The following is a 17032-nucleotide window of genomic DNA, read 5'->3' on the forward strand; positions in this document are numbered from 1 at the left end:
ATACAACCACGCATGCCATATAATCTTTTTTGGAAATTAACACTTATAAACCGATATGTTTACTATGTAAATAAATAAGGTATAGAGATAAGAGTCTTGGATGATTTTGCTTAGGAGTCTACAAAAGAGATATCTGGCTAAGCCACAGCGTCATTTTAAAGAGATCTTTAACTGCATTTTTTTAAAGGTTGCATAGTTCAGCTTCATAAATATTCATCCTGAATCACGTTTTGGAATCATCTTTAAAGATTTCAGTAAATTGGTTCGATGGTTTTCTACTTGGTTTTGCTAGTCAGTGGCGTAGGTTAATGACAAGGGTCATTTGATTTGGACAAAAATCTCTTCATGTCCCTAAACAGAAGATGATGTCATCAATATTTTTTGGAAGATAAACCTACTCAAATATACTTACGATCTCATGTTTAGAGCTTTTAAGATTTAAGCTAGCAAACACTAGAAGCAGACTAGCAGACAAGGACTTAAAGTTCCCATAAATGAAAAATGACTTTGTGGCTTTAAGTCAGAAGTGTGGTGTCACCTAACAACAAGTTAGGCAGGTAAAAAACTGGAAGCACTCAAAAGTATGACATTTCTTTCTGAGTTAATGGAGTTCCCCTTCAGGTTCTTTGTGCAAAATTGATGCATTTAATAACAAGTGGAGAGAAGGGATTTTTGGTCCACCAAGGACACACGTTTCTGCTCAAATGGTACAGTGATAAATGTTATCTTTGAACGTATTTTGGCATCTCAGATTTTCAAACCTTAACGAAGGTAAAGTCTCATTTAAATTGCACTCGAGCCAGCTTAATGTTCCCATGCAACTATAATACTTGCAAACAAATATGTTGCATCTTGTTTTGCATTAATATTCATTTGGCCAATAAACAAAGCAGAAGTTGACCAAAAAGTCGATTAAGAAGGTTAATGTTCAGATAATTGTGGTATAAGCTGAAGCACCCTGGAAATAAAGTGTTCTTTTAGAGTTTAAGAAACAAAATTTTGACCTTTGGGAATTGATTGGATTGTTGAAAATTGTAAGTCTGGTCAGTATAGTCCCGCCCTCAGACCAAGACATACGTCATGCAGAGAAGAGATGCAACTTAAAGGGGAAAGTGACTTTGAGTAAAGATTTTGAAGGCATATGAATTAAATCACTTAATAAACACTGAAAAAATAAAAACTTTGATTTCACGGTGACTTAAATCGTAGAATCATGCTCAATGTATGCTTAGCTAGCTAATGTCACTAGTAACTGAGGACAAGGATGGCATATGGCTTTGTTTTAAAGAGAACAAACATAAAAACAAGTAATACTGCTCTCTTCTTCATCTTACTCAACTATAAACCAAAGTCACCACAAGAAGCAAGCTTGAAGAAGCCGGAACCTGTCTTGTTATTTCATGTCATAATAAATTATCTTACGGATCTCTTGTGGGTTTCATGATAATGTGAAGAAAACAGTTTGAGTTGTTGTGTTTAATTGATGCCACTTATTAAATATGTAAGAAAACCATACTTTTGTTTTAGTAAAATGCATATTTATGGCTCGTTTTGGAACAGCTTGCCTGTTTTAATAGCTAATTAGCATTTTAGTAATTAGCATTTACAAATTGAGGAGGGAAGCGAATATAAACATCTGTGGCCTTAAAATAATTACGTTCCAATTTGCAAAATTCCAGGTGGAAGTCAAATCAACCTTCCCGTTAAGCCAATGTAAAGAGAAAGAAAATGTGTGATGTAGAACTTTTCAAAGTCACGAAACATCCAGTCATCGGCTGTGTGTTGATGGTTAGTCACAGCGGAAGTCAGCAAAAGTGAGATGTGATATGATTTCTGATATGACATGATAGTTTCACCCGAAAAAGTGTTGCCTCAGACATGCACAGTATAACAGAATCAGACATTAGTATACATGCTTATGCATGTGCTCTGTACACACACACACTTTACTCACTCTCTATCTCCATCTTTATCCCTCTCATTATCGCCATTACAACGGTAATGAGCGGTTAAGGTCAGTAAAGGGTGCAAGGACGTCCCACTGCATTCATATTTGCAAAACCAAACCTGACCTGAAAAGTTTTTTGTTTTTTAAACCAAAAGCTATGCTAACTCAAGAAACTGTGCTATTTGTGTGCCTTTTCACATTTTCCGCCTTATTAAGTTACTGTGTAGCATGTACCCTTCAAACATTTTTTAATTATTTTTGTGCACGTTCATAGGGCCGGGTTTTCATTTGTTCTGTGTTTGTGTGTGAAGGCTTTTTTGGGGGTGTTGATGGGGGTGTATTATTTCTGTTTTTCTTGGCTTTTTTTGCTCAGTACTGTGTGTATGTGTGGGCTCCTCTGTGGTGATGGTTCCTCTTTTCTGACTTCATAAAAAGTGTCTTTAAGCAGGCTAATGCTCCATCAGCATAGGGCTTGATGGCATGCAAACATACAAAGCCACAAAAGCAACTACACAAAACAAAATGCATGCAACGCTGTAAAAAAACAAGAAACATGCAAACCACTCGCACAATACGTGCTGATAATCCTCGACTGCCCAATGCCTACCATTACGCTAAGCAACGATTCCTTATTCAGTTTTACTAATGCGATTTTCTAGATTTAGCTGCAGGTTTGGAAATCTAACCGTGATGAAATAATGTTTGCCATCATGCGAGTAAGCCACAATAGGAATTAGCTTCAGTTAATCTATTAATATATGATGGTTCTTTGAATTTAACGTAACATGATAAATCTTAATAACCGGCTTTAAACGTACGTATTGTTCACATTACGTGCAAACTTAACTAAAATGCTCTTCTACAAAGTGAACGCTTTATAATCAAACAAAAGCCTCTAGGGCAGGTCCTTTCTTATGACCCATAAAAACTAATGGAGTGAACACCACGGCTAGCTACAATGGAACAGTAAGCAATGACCCTGGAAACCCACACTGACCCACTGATCAAAGTCAGCGGTAAAAATCCTTCTCATGTAGCAACAGCATTTGAACATAAAACCTTTTTAATGTTCTCATGTTATCTCTCATTGATTTTGCAGGTTTTTAGACCGTATGATATTGATTAAGAATGTTAAGTCCCTCACCAAAAACCTTAATTCTTTAGCCATGTTGTTAAGTTTTAGATTACTCATTTCTTTTTCTTGGTAAAACTATATAAAATGTAAGATTTGTCAGAGGCCATGGAAATCTTTATGGGACTGTACACTTACCCTTAAGATATCAGCTTATCACGCGCACCACAAAAACGTTGAAACACCTTTTTGTAGCCTTGCTTGCTTTGGTGTATTTTCTCTACATTTACTCTGTATTAGCAGCCACAAACCAGGAGTATTTTTTCTGTGGTTCCTTTAAAACCATTCTACCCATAAGGCCGTGCTTCTGCCAACCATATTTGTTTTCGCACTTGTCTCTTTTACAAGCTGTTTAAAAACAATTTAAGGTGCAAGATGAGTGTATACTGTTACTATACAAATATAGATTGCATTGCCTTGTTTATTATTGCATTACTTCATGCCTTCTGCAATTTCATCGGTTACATTTGGGATCAAGTATTATTTTGATGGTTTTGCAGTATGCTTGTGCAGTAAAATACCTCAGTTTAGGCTACAGTAAGTGGAAGAGCAGTTTTGTGGAATCCACAAAGTTGATGGTACGTATTACATCACTGCTCCCAGAGATTGAATTTGTTATTGTATCGCTAACAATAGATAAGTGCTCCAATGTAATTCTATTACGCCGTTTTCATGAATTGAAAGTCTCAACAGTTTCAAGGTATTTACGCTTTTTTGCCTGAAAACTGATTTGATTTAAGACGTGATTTGGAGATGACTTTCAAACTCTAAACATCTGGCTGCAATTGACATTTACTGTACATTCTTCCCTTCAAAAAGCTTGTGGTTTAATACTCTTGTCTGTCCCGGCTTGTTCAAAAAACATTTCTGATGTGATTAGCATGCTACAGCAGTGTGGATGGTAAGTCAAACGTATGTGGATTTTGAAAGCTGCACTTGTTAATGTAAGCAGAGTTAAGCTGTCATTAGACTCGTGTTCCTCATGTCTGTTTATTTCTAGGCTTCCTGTTATGTGGCCAGCAGCATTCTGGGTAAATCTAGAGGTGTCCTTGTGGCTAGAGAAGGCCATGTGTCAGATATCACACATACGCAGTGACATACACCCACAAAACTCATCCTCGCGCTCACACACAAACACGCATACAAAAGCTCTCGTTCTTTACATGCACGTATGATGTCAACAGATTAAACTAGTTTATTATTTTCAAAGAGAAAAAATTACGCAACAAAAAGCAAGTCTTTTTTACACTAGTGATTATTAAATTTGTACAACCATTCAGTCTGCATTACATAAAGAAATAATTCTACATCTTTGTTTCTTTCGTATTTTTGGTACTCTGAATTATACATACAGATAACAAATACAGGAACTTTTTTCACAATGCATATAACCTGGGCCCAGACAAGTCTTTCAGATGTATATATGTGTGCGTGCGTGCATATGTATGTGTATGTGTGTGCGAACACGAACCAATTGCCCAAGACCTATAACACATCCAGATGAGTAGCTGGAAGTCTGCTGGACAGACTCAACTGCTACAAGTTTTAATGCATTACACATCATTTTCTTTCATTTCTTATACTTTTCCTCCCTCATCTACCAACATGTCATTTGGAAAATAATGGCTGCATCACCACATCTTTCCATCCTCCAGGTTTGAGTCGTACCCTTCTTATCATTAGCTGCCCACGGGCATGTCCTCTCATTTGCTCTTTAAAAAGTCTTCATTAAATGTATTTCAGACAATTTTTACAAATATATGCAGAATTCATCTCCGGTCATCATTCACAGCTCAGTTCCTGTCTCACGGTGGCGTAAAGAAGAGGACATAAGAACAGGTTCGGGACTTAGAGAGGGTCTCTTTAAAGTCTTGTAATGTTTCTGCCTTGATGCCCTGGTTGGGGGTGCCCACAGGAAAGATGGCATTTGTACACAAATGAAAGTTGACGTTAGCGCACGGTCGAGGCTTCGTGATCGGAGGGCGATGAAGAAAGTCATTTTTTCTTTCTCTCATTGTCTTTTCCTCGTATTTTGAAGTGGGTGGGATTAGGCAGGTCATACCGAGGCGGGGGAAAAAGCTGACGGCTCAGACGGTGCACCGGTGGTCTTCGGAGGGGACGTGAGAGAGCTGATTGGAGATCGGAAATTTGCCGTGGGCTTCAAGATTAACAATGCTTTAAGATGTCCACCGTAGGGAGAGGTCACGATTGGAGGTAGTCAGGTGTTCTAGCCCATCGCTGTGACCATACTGGAGGGGTGGTGTGGGCCAAAGGACAAGCTAGAAGAGGGGTGCATGGGAGTGGGTGTGGTCAACATGTGGCCGGAGTGCGAGAAGGGAGGGAAAGAGGTCATGTGACGCGAGAGGGCGGCAGGGCTGAAGGAACTGTTCTTATCCATCAAGCTTTTAGAGAAGTCATCCATGCTATCGTGGGACTTTTTGCTCTTCTTGGACTTGCTGGACATCTTCCGGTTCCGGGTCTGGATGCCCTCTTTCTTCATGGTGAGTGGTCGGTTGATCTGTGGCAGACAAGAATAAACGGCGAACGTTAACAAATGGCCCGAGACCGCCACACATCACAACACACAAATTGGATTTCTTGGCAACTGCTACGTAGCACACCCAAAGGAAAAAAGTATAATTTTTTTAGGAGAAATAAAAATATAAACAAACTGCTGGCATACACGACAGCGCTATGAAATGAATGTGGATAGCATAGCGCGAATCATTTTTCTTTGTTTCCAGACTTCACAAATCTATGCACAGTTGTTCAGACTTTGTTAAGATCTCATTTAACAATCACACTCATTAAAGATTACTGGGGTCTTTTTCTACGCACAAACATCTGAGAAGCGGGAGACTTTAAGTCTTTTTTTCTCTCCATCTCATCCCAGAGAAACAATTGAGACATTAATCAGATCTCGTTGTCATTTTTCTTTCCTGTAGGCATGTTGGAAACCATACCCTCTTTAAACTGGGGTTTTAGGATTAGGATTTTGCTAAACAATGAAAACAACGCTACATACACCTGATAATATGTAATAGAGCTTCATTATGTCGCAAATCTGTTGCTATGTTTGTGCTCTTATGTGTGCGCATGTGTGTGTCTCAGGTCATATCAGAACTACGCTGGATTCAGAATCATATTCTCTGACACCAGGCATGGTAGATGCCAGGCTTGCCAAAGAGAGAAACCCCAGACTCTGGCCAGTCGAGCTGAAGCGCAGTGATATTTCCATGTTTGTCTGCCAAACTCCATCACTATCACCTCACTCTGATTCACACTATTTAATTCTCTTTTAAAGCACCAGCAATTTGACCACCAGTCCAAAAGGGAATGACTGGGTTGTATGTATCTTTGTGAACTCTCTCACACACGCACGTGTCAAATCATATGCACACCCCAAAGCAAAAGAGTTCATTTAAAACATCTCTAAAAATGCAAGCGTACACCCTAAAGCTATTAGAAACACATTTCAACATTGTTCAAGTGTCCTATTTTAGGCCTAAAATGACTACATAAAGAGGAGATCAGGTCAGTAGTCTAATGCAAAACTGACAAACTTAAAAAATGTATAACATATCAGTTTTAATGACAAATCTATGTTCCGTAGGCAAGGTGGGAGCGGTCATGGTAACACAAACATGCAAGTTATCGAAGAACACTCTTGAGCGAGCTCTGCTTAATTTAGCATGCAAAATCTGGAATTTGCTTCAAAGTGTGCCGACCTCGGCAGAAAGTAATATGTACCAAAACAAACTAATCATCCAATTACCCAGAATCCTGGTCATTTGACTGATAGTGTTATTTGTTTCTCTGATAACCTAGGTCAAGTTTGGAGGATTTCTTTCACAGAAAAAAGCCAAAACCAACATGGTAAAATGATTTAACAGTGCTTGCGTGACTAGTAGGGGAATGAAACGCGAGTGCGGGGCCTCCAAGTGTGATGATACAGGATACCGGAGCTGATTAGGTAGAATGAAAATGTTCCCCAACATATGTTTAACATAGAAATGCCACCAACGGTATTCACCCGAAGTGTAATTCAATCGTACAACCGTGCTAGTGGTTTAGAAGCAGTATTATAGTAGGAATAATAAATAATGTGAGAAAGAACAAGAGAAATCTCTGCAGGTAATTTACTCAAACTGTTTGAGACCATTGGTGGTTGCTTAAAATGGCGGTCAAATGGGTTAAGTTGTCCCTGGAGTGTGAAAATCACACTACTAGTCAATCGTTTGGGTCAAAGGCCAATCAGATGGGCCCTAGCAAAAGCCATTGATTAGAAATATTTCAGCTGTGATTGGTTAGTTGTTGTGGCCAATTATACTATTTTTAAATAGTAATTGTTCCAGTAGTCAAAGGTAAAACCGTTCACCTCTCACACTGTGACAGAATGTGAAAGAAAGAAAGAAAGAAAGAAAGAAAGAAAGAAAGAAAGAAAGAAAGAAAGAAAGAAAGAAAGAAAGAAAGAAAGAAAGAAAGAAAGAAAGAAAGAAAGAAAGAAAGAAAGAAAGAAAGAAAGAAAGAAAGAAAGAAAGAAAGAAAGAAAGAAAGAACATGGCATGACATGAAAGCTGCCATCATGCATAGAGAAGATAGGAAATATCTTACTAGATAAGTGTAAGACAGCAATGGAGCTTACATTGTGTAATTTATAATAGAGGCCGCAGGCATTGCAGACTGGATCACCGTTCGCGTTTCTCCGCCACAGTGTCGTCGTGGTCGTTTGACAGTTTGCGCACGAGGTCCCCGCTCGTCTCGCAGCAGACTGATGGACACACACAAAAAGAGAATCACGGTTATTACACTCCTAATATAATAACTTCAATAATAATTGCATTCCTGTAGTCTGTGCTAATGGCCCCGGCACTCCTTTTCCCGAGACTCCAAATGGTTCTAAGTGAGGCAGAAAAATATGTCAGAGGAAAGAGATCTCCATAACACTGGTGCCTTAAACTCTCGGGTAAAAATAGTGCCTTGCGCACATGCCCTCTCAAACCTAAATATTTACAGAGGACATGAAAGCGCTGCTTTAAATTGTGCCCATTAAAGCTGATGACATTTCCCCGCTAAATGATGGAGAAACACTGGCTCTGTGAGACATTGATCCATGTTTACATCAACTTGCCATTTGTTCAGTTAGATATTTTATTCACATTAATATGCTGCACAATGTTTTGTTTATTAGGATTATTTTAAATGTTATATTACCATACATTGATTATAAACAGCTAGTGTTGTTCACTATAACATAAACAGTTATCGTAAATAACACAAAACCATTTTGAACAACTAAAAGTAAATGGAAACTTAAAAGAAATGCAGAAATGAATTTGTAGGGATCGGCGACATATTTTGAAATGGACTATGCAGAAAGAAAATGCATGCTGCGTTTCGGATTCGAAGAGAAATAGTGAACTGACAAACTAAAATAATAATTGGACAATAACTGTGTCAATTAATTCTATTTTTTTAAATGCCAGACACTGATAATTATGTGACTGATTGATTGACATGCACTTAATCGATATCTTGGAGGACTTCAGGGCGAAGCGTCTTGAAAAGTGCCATTTGTGTCAAATATTATTTATCACGTTCAGCTATTTTCCTTTCTTTGATTTTCCTTATTTTTTATTTTGCGAATGGAGTATTTTGCATTGCTAAAATCAACCAAATTGTTTGACAAATTATAATAATAATAATAAGGTAAATCAGGCAAAGAATAAAAAAGAATCACAGCAAAATCGCCAGTGTTAAAAAAGGTCAAATTAACACTCACAGTGTTTATATAATCCACACTTTGAGAGTGTGGATTATATATACACTGTGCGTGTTAATTTGACCTTTTTTAACACTGGCGATTTTACTGTTTATGCTACAACTCTCTTCTTTTTATTTTTTTCTATTATTCCCTGAGCTCACTAAAGATCAACCTGAAGTCGTGTCTCCTCTCTGCGCGCTCTCGCCCGAATGTTTAGACTGCGGGAACGAGCGCTGTTGTTCGAGGAGTTTTATCAGCAGCGCTCAGATATCCGGCAGTCTTTTCCTGGGAAGTCGGCTTTTCACATTAGAGAGAGAAGGCCAATGCCAAAATAGCAGCGCTCGGACTATTTCCCTGCGCCTCAAGAGCCTCGTCTCTATCCAAACCCAAAGAGAGAGGATTCTGTGATTCCAGGCCATTGAGTTTCTCTCTCATTTATTAAATCCCTGTGAAACAGTGTCCTTGATGAATTGTATATTGTCAGAACTGAACCTAATTTCTGCAGACATATTTGACCTGATGGGGCTAATCGCCTCCCACGCGTACTCGTTTCAGATAAGCGCTCGTTTCACAACACTTTGAAGTCTCTCCATGACAAATTTCGTTTTGCTGCCATGCAGACACAGTGTCAGCAATATTTGCGATAAAATATTTATGTGTCGAACGAAAAAATTTGAGATAAAAAAGAAATAAAAGCTGATACAAAAATGACATTATTATTATTATTCTCATTATTATTATTATGCATCCATTAATATAATTAATAACAATAACAATAATAATAACAACAATAATAATAATAATAATAATGTAACTGTTATGTTTAATCTAAAAGAAATGAGACCTGCGCTTGGCGAGTCAATTTCTTGCAGCTAACACTTCTTCCTGGGTAGAGAAAGAGAGACAGAAGTGTCATTAATGCAATGCTTTAGAGAGACATACCAGCCTCCGCTTGGGCTTGATGAGGGGTCGGTTCTGTCCGTTCATCTTGTGGTACAGTCCGCAGGCGTTACACAAATAGTGACCGGTGCCATCCCTCCGCCACAGAGGAGTCGAGGTGGCCCCGCAGTTAACACATTCTCTACCCTCTGCAAACACAGATACACGCATGCACAACTGATTTTTAGAACCACTGAAACACACTGAAGCACACATAAGCACAACTACACAATAACTGGTGACCACATTGATGCATGTTTAAGTATAAGCATTAGGCTACATAAATGCACATTTGTGATCATTCACAAGAAATGCAAAAATAGCATCAATACAATCAAATAAAGACAGCAATAATAATAATAATAACGTGAGGTCTAATACATTTATTTTAATAATGCACGCGGAAACACATCTGTAATTGCATTATTATTATTATTATTATTATACAAGTTGTTGTTATTGTTATTATTGTTGTTGTTGCTAATATACAATTAACGCATTTGTCAAGGAACGTTATATATCTGCTCCACTCCTCAATCGTCAAATATGACATCATCTGATAAGATCTACAAATAGTCTAATTTAGCGGTTCCATCTGAAGAAAACGTACACAGAGATAAGTCTTATCAAACGTATCATACTGCAAACACTAAACAACGATGCCTTGAAAATACTGCATCATTCATTAGAATAGGGATTCGCAAATGTCATTTTTAGGAGTCGATTTCCTAACAAACAACCTCCCGGTTCCTTAAACCCTATGACTAACTGCAATAAAAATAATACGTGTTATAATATATATTGCAATGGTTATATTATAGGCTATATGGCTGCAATAGGTGCAGTGTGAAAGCGGCGGCTATAATTAACTCATTGTGTAACCTGCCCGCTTTACGTAATTAAAACAGCGTAGCGTTTGACTGGCATCCTTTCGGTTTGACTGACAGGTGAAGGGTGCTCGCTTCACATGTTCAGTGACCCACGCCTCCGGTCGCTCCGCTGAAACGAAAAACAACCTCGCCGTGCAGCCCCCCTTGTACCCGACAGCATTTCTGCCCTCATGTGCGCTGCATCAAGGCTCTTTGTGCCTCTACCAACTGCCCCGAAACCGCAGAGCTGGCCAGCATACATGCAAGTGCAGAAAGTTCTGCATCATCTACACAGCGTTTTGCACGTGGAAAAAACTGTGGGTTTAAGTATCCTCTAAATACGCCTTCAAATTCTTACTGCATAATATGGTTAATAAAGAACAGCAATTGATGCTCTATATCTAAGTGTCAAGTGTAAAAAATAACACGTTAAAACGATCAATGATCGCTTAATATATTTTTTCTTTTATCATTATAATCTATTAGGCCTACTATGAATAGCCCACGCCTCAAAAAACGGCCCGTTTGTTAATCGGGTTAAAAAGCTGGTTGACCTTTAGAAGTAATTTTCTCTCTGTGTTTGGATAAAACACCCTGTCTGTGCATGTGGGGCTGTGCATTGCGCCAGCTCATTCGTTATTCCGAGCGATCCGCGGCGCATCCGGACTCTATCAAAGTTTCTGCGCAAAGTAAACAATGCAACAGTCGCGTGCAACAGTCTGAAAATAATTGGATTATCTTAAACACATAGACGCGAGAGAGAGACGGGGCCGTGCACTGCTAGGCAAAGAGGAGCAAGAGATGAGAGAGGAAAAAACACACACATCTACATCCGGAAAGCCCCAGCGCTCCTCTGCGTGTATAAATTCAGCTGCATGTGCTGCTGAGCGACGTTTAATAAATCTGAGGATCTATTTTCAAAAGCGAATATTGTATAAAACGGAATAGGGCAAGGCGTGTACACAAATCTTTGCCCTCGTTTAATTTGTGTAAAAGACATTGCATATTTATAGTTTTAATTGATTTCACAAAACCTGGTTATGTTATTATAGCAGAAAATAATTAAATAACCAGGCTTATAAAATTGCTCAATTTATTATATTCCAATTCCAAAAAAAATCTGAGGCTGTCCCAGATTTTAGTAAGCACTAAGATTTCAATAAATCACCTTCCTAATATGATTTTTAGTATCATATTTTAGGCTACTAGAAGAAAAAAATCAAGTAATTTGCTTACACCATGCCTTATTGTATTTAGGTCTTTGGTCTTGTCATGTTATTCCTTCATATTTAAGTGTGGAGTCATTGATGCTCTTTGTACAAGAAATGTGAACCCAAATTTGGAAGCCAAGCCTTGGCACTGACAAAAAAAATTCCAGACTACTCAATAGTGTGGGAATTGGCTAACCTAGGAGGCTGTTTGTAAGGAAAATGAAAAGAGTAGGGGGGAAAAACACAATATAAGAGAAACCTTTCAGAGAAACGCTACTATTGAATGATCGGACTAAAATTTGTTAGTAAAATCAAAGGGTAACAAAACGCACGCCTACCTGAACAGGACCTTGTTTTTGGTCTCGTTTTGGAACCATAACTAGAAGAGGACCCACCTATCAGGCTACTTGGTGGGAAGAGCCCGGGCCCATAATCGGACACATAGGAAGGGTAAGTGGCGATGGGGTGGTGATGCGCAGAGGACGCGCCCGCTCCAATAGAGGCCATGCTTCGACTATGAGCTGAATCCAGCTTCATGCTCTCGGCCAGAGACACCTGGTACTTAATGCATTCTTTGTCCTCCTGCCGTAAGGTTGAACCAGAGCCTGATGTGGAAATGGTTGGATCAGGGGACACATCTTTGGGTGGAGTGGGGGGAAAGGTGAAAAGATGTGGGCTGGAGTGGCCAGCAGACAGCGAGGAGGAGGACCCTGGGGGATAGACAGACAGAGGCCCAGGGGAACTGTGGTGCAGGGAAGTTTTTGGGAATGGGCCGAGGTTCCAGGGAGAGGTACTGTGGTGAGGGCCGATGCCTTTACTTCCATCAAGCCAAGGAAGAGAGCCATGCAGCAATGATGGGCGACACACCTGGCTACCTGCGGTGACAAAAGACAGGCCTGTGGTTAGGACAAGTTGTGAGTGTGGGGGTTTGCTATTAAGTAATTTTATAAAGATAAAATGACTCAATAGCAAAATAAATAATACTATTGTTTTGTAAAATAATAAAAACTGTAAAATATCAAAGTTAGAAATGTGTATGCTGAAGGAAATATATAGCCTAATAAATATTTACACAATTTGCATTAAAAATAATTTAATAAACTTCAAGTAAATGTTGATCGACAAAAATCTTTTTATCTTTTAATCCGGTTAAAAAACTATTGAAATTTGTCTAAAAGATTAAAACTGCACGAAACTGCACCATCGGGTAAGAGGCTTTCGATGGCGCTGGGACGGGTCGCAATTAACAACCCTTTTGAGTTTCTCACTTTCAAAACGACTTTCGATCTTTTATACACCGGTTTATTCAAATGTTGTGCAGATTTTCAAAGTTTTGAGAGATTCACTTCTAAAGAGAAACAAGGTCACGGTTTGCCCCGCTTCGCTCAGGAAGTCATGTCAATGAATTCAAGCAATAGTTCTTCCGCACTCTATTTCGGGTCTCAGTGCAAAATCTGTACAAAAATGCCCTTTCTAATTTAGAGACTTAATGTGAAAAATAAAAAGTAAAAACAATAATTTATAAAAAAATTAAACATTAAAACGAAATAGTTTGTTTTTGAATTACGCGGCATGCTATTCACATTTTGTTAGTTGTGTTTTTAAATGTTTTCTATAATTTAACAATATACGCAATATATATTTTTTACCCAAACGCCATACAGCCCAAAATAGCCACTTCACTTATTTGTGTACAACAGTAAAATAATAGTAGAATACTAGAAAGATGTGAAACCTATGACACATCACTTCAGGTAAGCCACATGTAAAGTAAACTGACACTGCTCAAATGAGAGTTGCATTTTTTGTATAATTCTAAGTGCTGTTTTAGTCATGTTAATTTTTTTACACATTTCTAGAGCAATGTGCAAGGGCACACGTTCGTTAACTGGTGGATTATCAAATGTAGATTATTCAATGAAAGCTTTAATAAAACGCCATATTCATATACTTACTGTGATGTGGCGGTGGGTATCTTTGCACGGCCCGAACCGAGTTCCCGTAGTACGGGTGGTTGCTCTGTCCGTCGATATTAAACAATACATCCACATCTTCCGCAAGGGAATACTGCGATGGGTCCATGTAGGAGTGTCCCAGTCCCGGGTGGTGCGTTTCGGGATGCTGGCCGTTAATGACCGGGTGATGATGGGTCACCCAGCGAGGCTGCTCCGGACTTACTTCCATCGTTATTTAGCAAACGTTCATACACTCACCGATACACACAAGACGAAAGTTAAAAAGTCCAAAGTCCTATGTTTAATCCACAGGTTCGATTCTTTACCTCCGATCACCTGAAATTGAACAAGACAATTTGAACAATATTTATTTAGTCCGTCCGTTTGTCTGTTTTCTTTCTGACATTTGCAAATTGTCAGCAGCTCATTTAAGTCGGATCCGTCCCTTCAATGAGTACGCATTAACTTCTGAAATTCAAATGTAGGCTATATACGAGCATGTAGTTCGTAAGTCCGCATACGCATCCAAGCGCGCGTCAAGTTCCGCAAATTTCTTTCTGTATACTGTTGCGTTGCGTTGACTCAACAAGTGAGCTCAGGCCGAGCCGGGTCGATCTGAATACGTTTTCTGCTTTCTGACTGAGCACAAGTTTGATCAAATCTCTGTTTATGCGCAGCAGTAGTAGTAACCCTCTTACTCTGTTTTCATCCCTCCCTCTGTCTCTCTCTCTCTAGCGCTCACTCCCTCTGTCTCTGAATGCACTGCTCTCTCTGTGTTTTTTTACAGTGAAGGCATTCTTTCAGGATGGCGCCAGTCAGCTCAATGCTCGCAGACAGCTGTGGCGCGACGCAACTTAAGGAGGGTCTGTGGTGTCATCAGCAGGGGCGGGGCCCAACCGCCTGGACTAATTGAATAAAGTGGGCCAGGGAAAGATGACCAGGAGTGCGTAATTCTGCCTCCCCATACAGTTTTGTCTTTTTTGTAAATATCTGCACGTTTTTATTTAATGCACGTTATAGTGCACATATGCAAACACAATGCATTTACGCAGATCAAATAAATGCATTTACTTAAAAGAAAGAAACATACTTAAAAGTGGAAATGCAAAGAACACAACTATTTTATATTTTTTACAAACATTTGACTATTTAACATTTGAATGTATGAATGTTTTGTAAAAGCAGTGAAGATTTCCTCAACCGATTTTAAAAGGCATTAAATGAGGGTGGAGTAGACAATTATTTATTGAGTGTGCTTGGGTGAATTAAAACTTCACAGTTTAGTTTGGAAATGTCCGCATGTCCTAAAGCCTCCGTTGTTTTGTGGCCTGCTGTTTCGTGTCTATACACACACAGTGTGTGTTATCAGTTCGTGTGGTGTGTGTGCGCTTCAAAATTGTGACAGTGCGTCCTCTCGTGGTGACAAGCGCGTTTTTCCAATAGTTCCTTCTTCATGTTTTAAAGGGTTAAGCCGACTGCGACATAATGGTGGGTTTAGACTACCTCAATCCCTCTCTCCCCTCTTATACTGGAAACACGGGATTTCCCCGATTGCTAAATTCAATGTTCTTTGATCTTTGAAGGACACTAACTGGACATCATTACTCATTTAAAGGGCCATTACGTGTAACGTGATGAATGCGCATTCCATTACGCACGTTTAAATTTGTAACCTAAACATCTAATGAGAAGCGTTGCTTCTGACACATTAGGGGCGTGTGTCAGGTATTATTCGCAATTATTTCACTTTTATTTAATAAAAAGAGCTGGCCCTTGTGGCAATATTTTGTCTCAGATGCTCTGGTTGGCCAGCCGTCCTCACAGATTGAGAAAATGTAATTGTGCTCCCTGTTTGATGCTCTGCAATGCTTTGAGATGACGGCCAGCCCTTCCGACGCCGCTGGCCGTGACGTCAGTAAACAGGCAGGAAATACACTCTGCTCATTGAGGTAGAGTAAATGCTTTCAACTGCATGCATGCGTTTCTTTCAAATTATTGTTTCTCAAGGTGCTCAGAAAACGTTAAATAGCCAAAAATAAAAGCAGTGAGAAATATATGTTTAGGATACATTATTTGTATTTTACATTTCACATGTTTATTGTAGTCGATATGCTCAATGTTAATCTCTTCCTTTGTGCGTACCTTGTTAAACCTTTTTGTTTTGCGCCTTAAAATAATAATTTAGTAAAGTATTTTGGTGAAAACGCTGGTTTAGAGAAATGAGCAACAAGAAGGATGGCGGTAAAGACTGAACTTGGATGGAAAGCGCTGTACTGTCTCACTGTCATTGTAGAGCTGTCAGCGGACGCGTGTAATGATCTGCGTGTGCTATTATCCCAAGCTCGAGCGTGCATTAGAGGTGCTTGCAGGCAACGCGCGACGGTGAAAGTAAAATCCTGATTATGTGTTTTGTTTTTTGACTGAATTAATCTTAGTGCTCAGGACATGGATGAAAGCCGTTCCGAACACTACAGACACGCCGTGTTAGAGTTTTGCGAAGCATTCGAGGCGAACAGAAACCAGTCGATAATAATATGTAACGTGTGTTTTATACAAAGACACACATAGGGATAAAGACAAATTGTTTTAATTATAAAGACATATAAAATGTATATTAAATATTTAGATATTATTTATTTTTAAACATTTTTAGTTATTACATTTTTGTATTATTGGCGTGCGCGTTCGTGTTGTATTTTCATTCGTTTAAAGAGGGCCGCCAGACTGATTCATAGACGGTACAGTAAATCGGTGGTAAGACAGCGATACTGGGTCAGGTTGAAGATTGGGTAGATAATTTGTGAATGATTATGTCAGGCAAGGCAGATTAAAATCAGGAGTCATCACACATTTTACTGTGGGTGAGAACTTAAGACTTGGCCGTTTTATTTCAGTCTCTCCTAGGGTTAGAAGATATGCTGATAACAAGCTTTGTCTATCGAACACCATTTACCGACACATAAAACCTCTTTGTAATAATTTTGGTGAGGTGTGTTTTTGAATGGGTGTGTAAATTATGAGCTACTAAGGATAGAAGCAGCATCAAAGTGCAGAAAAAATATAAATAAACAGCACTGTACTACTGCAGCTATTATTAGTTGTAGTATCAGCATTGACATTGTTACATTTTTCTGGTGAATGAAAAAAAAATGTGCAGTCAATTAAACACACACATTTTTTTTATGCGGAGGCGACTTAGATTGGTTATCTTTTG

At 38.9% G+C, this 17032-nt stretch overlaps 1 protein-coding gene across 4 annotated transcripts; it reads right to left on the reverse strand.

The window, feature by feature from the left end:
- Positions 1-4252: 4252 nt before the first annotated feature.
- Positions 4253-14660, reverse strand: gata3 (GATA binding protein 3). Of its 4 annotated transcripts, none has more exons than XM_057323496.1 (5): positions 13819-14660; positions 12202-12738; positions 9689-9729; positions 7726-7851; positions 4253-5598 (listed from the first exon to the last, which is right to left on the reverse strand). In XM_057323496.1, exons 1-5 carry the CDS (start codon positions 14045-14047, stop codon positions 5308-5310), a joined length of 1224 nt encoding a protein of 407 aa, XP_057179479.1. In that variant the 5' UTR covers positions 14048-14660; the 3' UTR covers positions 4253-5307. The 4 variants fall into 4 exon arrangements, with proteins under 4 accessions (XP_057179479.1, XP_057179480.1, XP_057179477.1 ...); XM_057323497.1 differs by having other exon boundaries at positions 12259-12738; positions 13819-14659; XM_057323494.1 differs by lacking the exon at positions 9689-9729 and adding an exon at positions 9787-9932 and having other exon boundaries at positions 12259-12738; positions 13819-14659.
- Between the last annotated feature and the right edge of the window lie 2372 nt (positions 14661-17032).

The sequence above is a fragment of the Triplophysa rosa genome, linkage group LG24 (genome assembly GCF_024868665.1).
Source record: "Triplophysa rosa linkage group LG24, Trosa_1v2, whole genome shotgun sequence".
NCBI classification, from domain to species: domain Eukaryota; kingdom Metazoa; phylum Chordata; class Actinopteri; order Cypriniformes; family Nemacheilidae; genus Triplophysa; species Triplophysa rosa.

Coding starts and splice junctions, on each gene's coding strand:
- gata3 (XM_057323493.1), bottom strand. CDS start 14,047: ATGGAAGTAAGTCCGGAGCAGCCTCGCTGGGTGACCCATCATCACCCG. Junction 12,739..13,818: donor ATACCCACCGCCACATCACA/GTAAGTATATGA, acceptor TTGTCACCGCAG/GTAGCCAGGTGTGTCGCCCA. Junction 7,852..9,786: donor TCAAGCCCAAGCGGAGGCTG/GTATGTCTCTCT, acceptor TGTGTCCATCAG/TCTGCTGCGAGACGAGCGGG.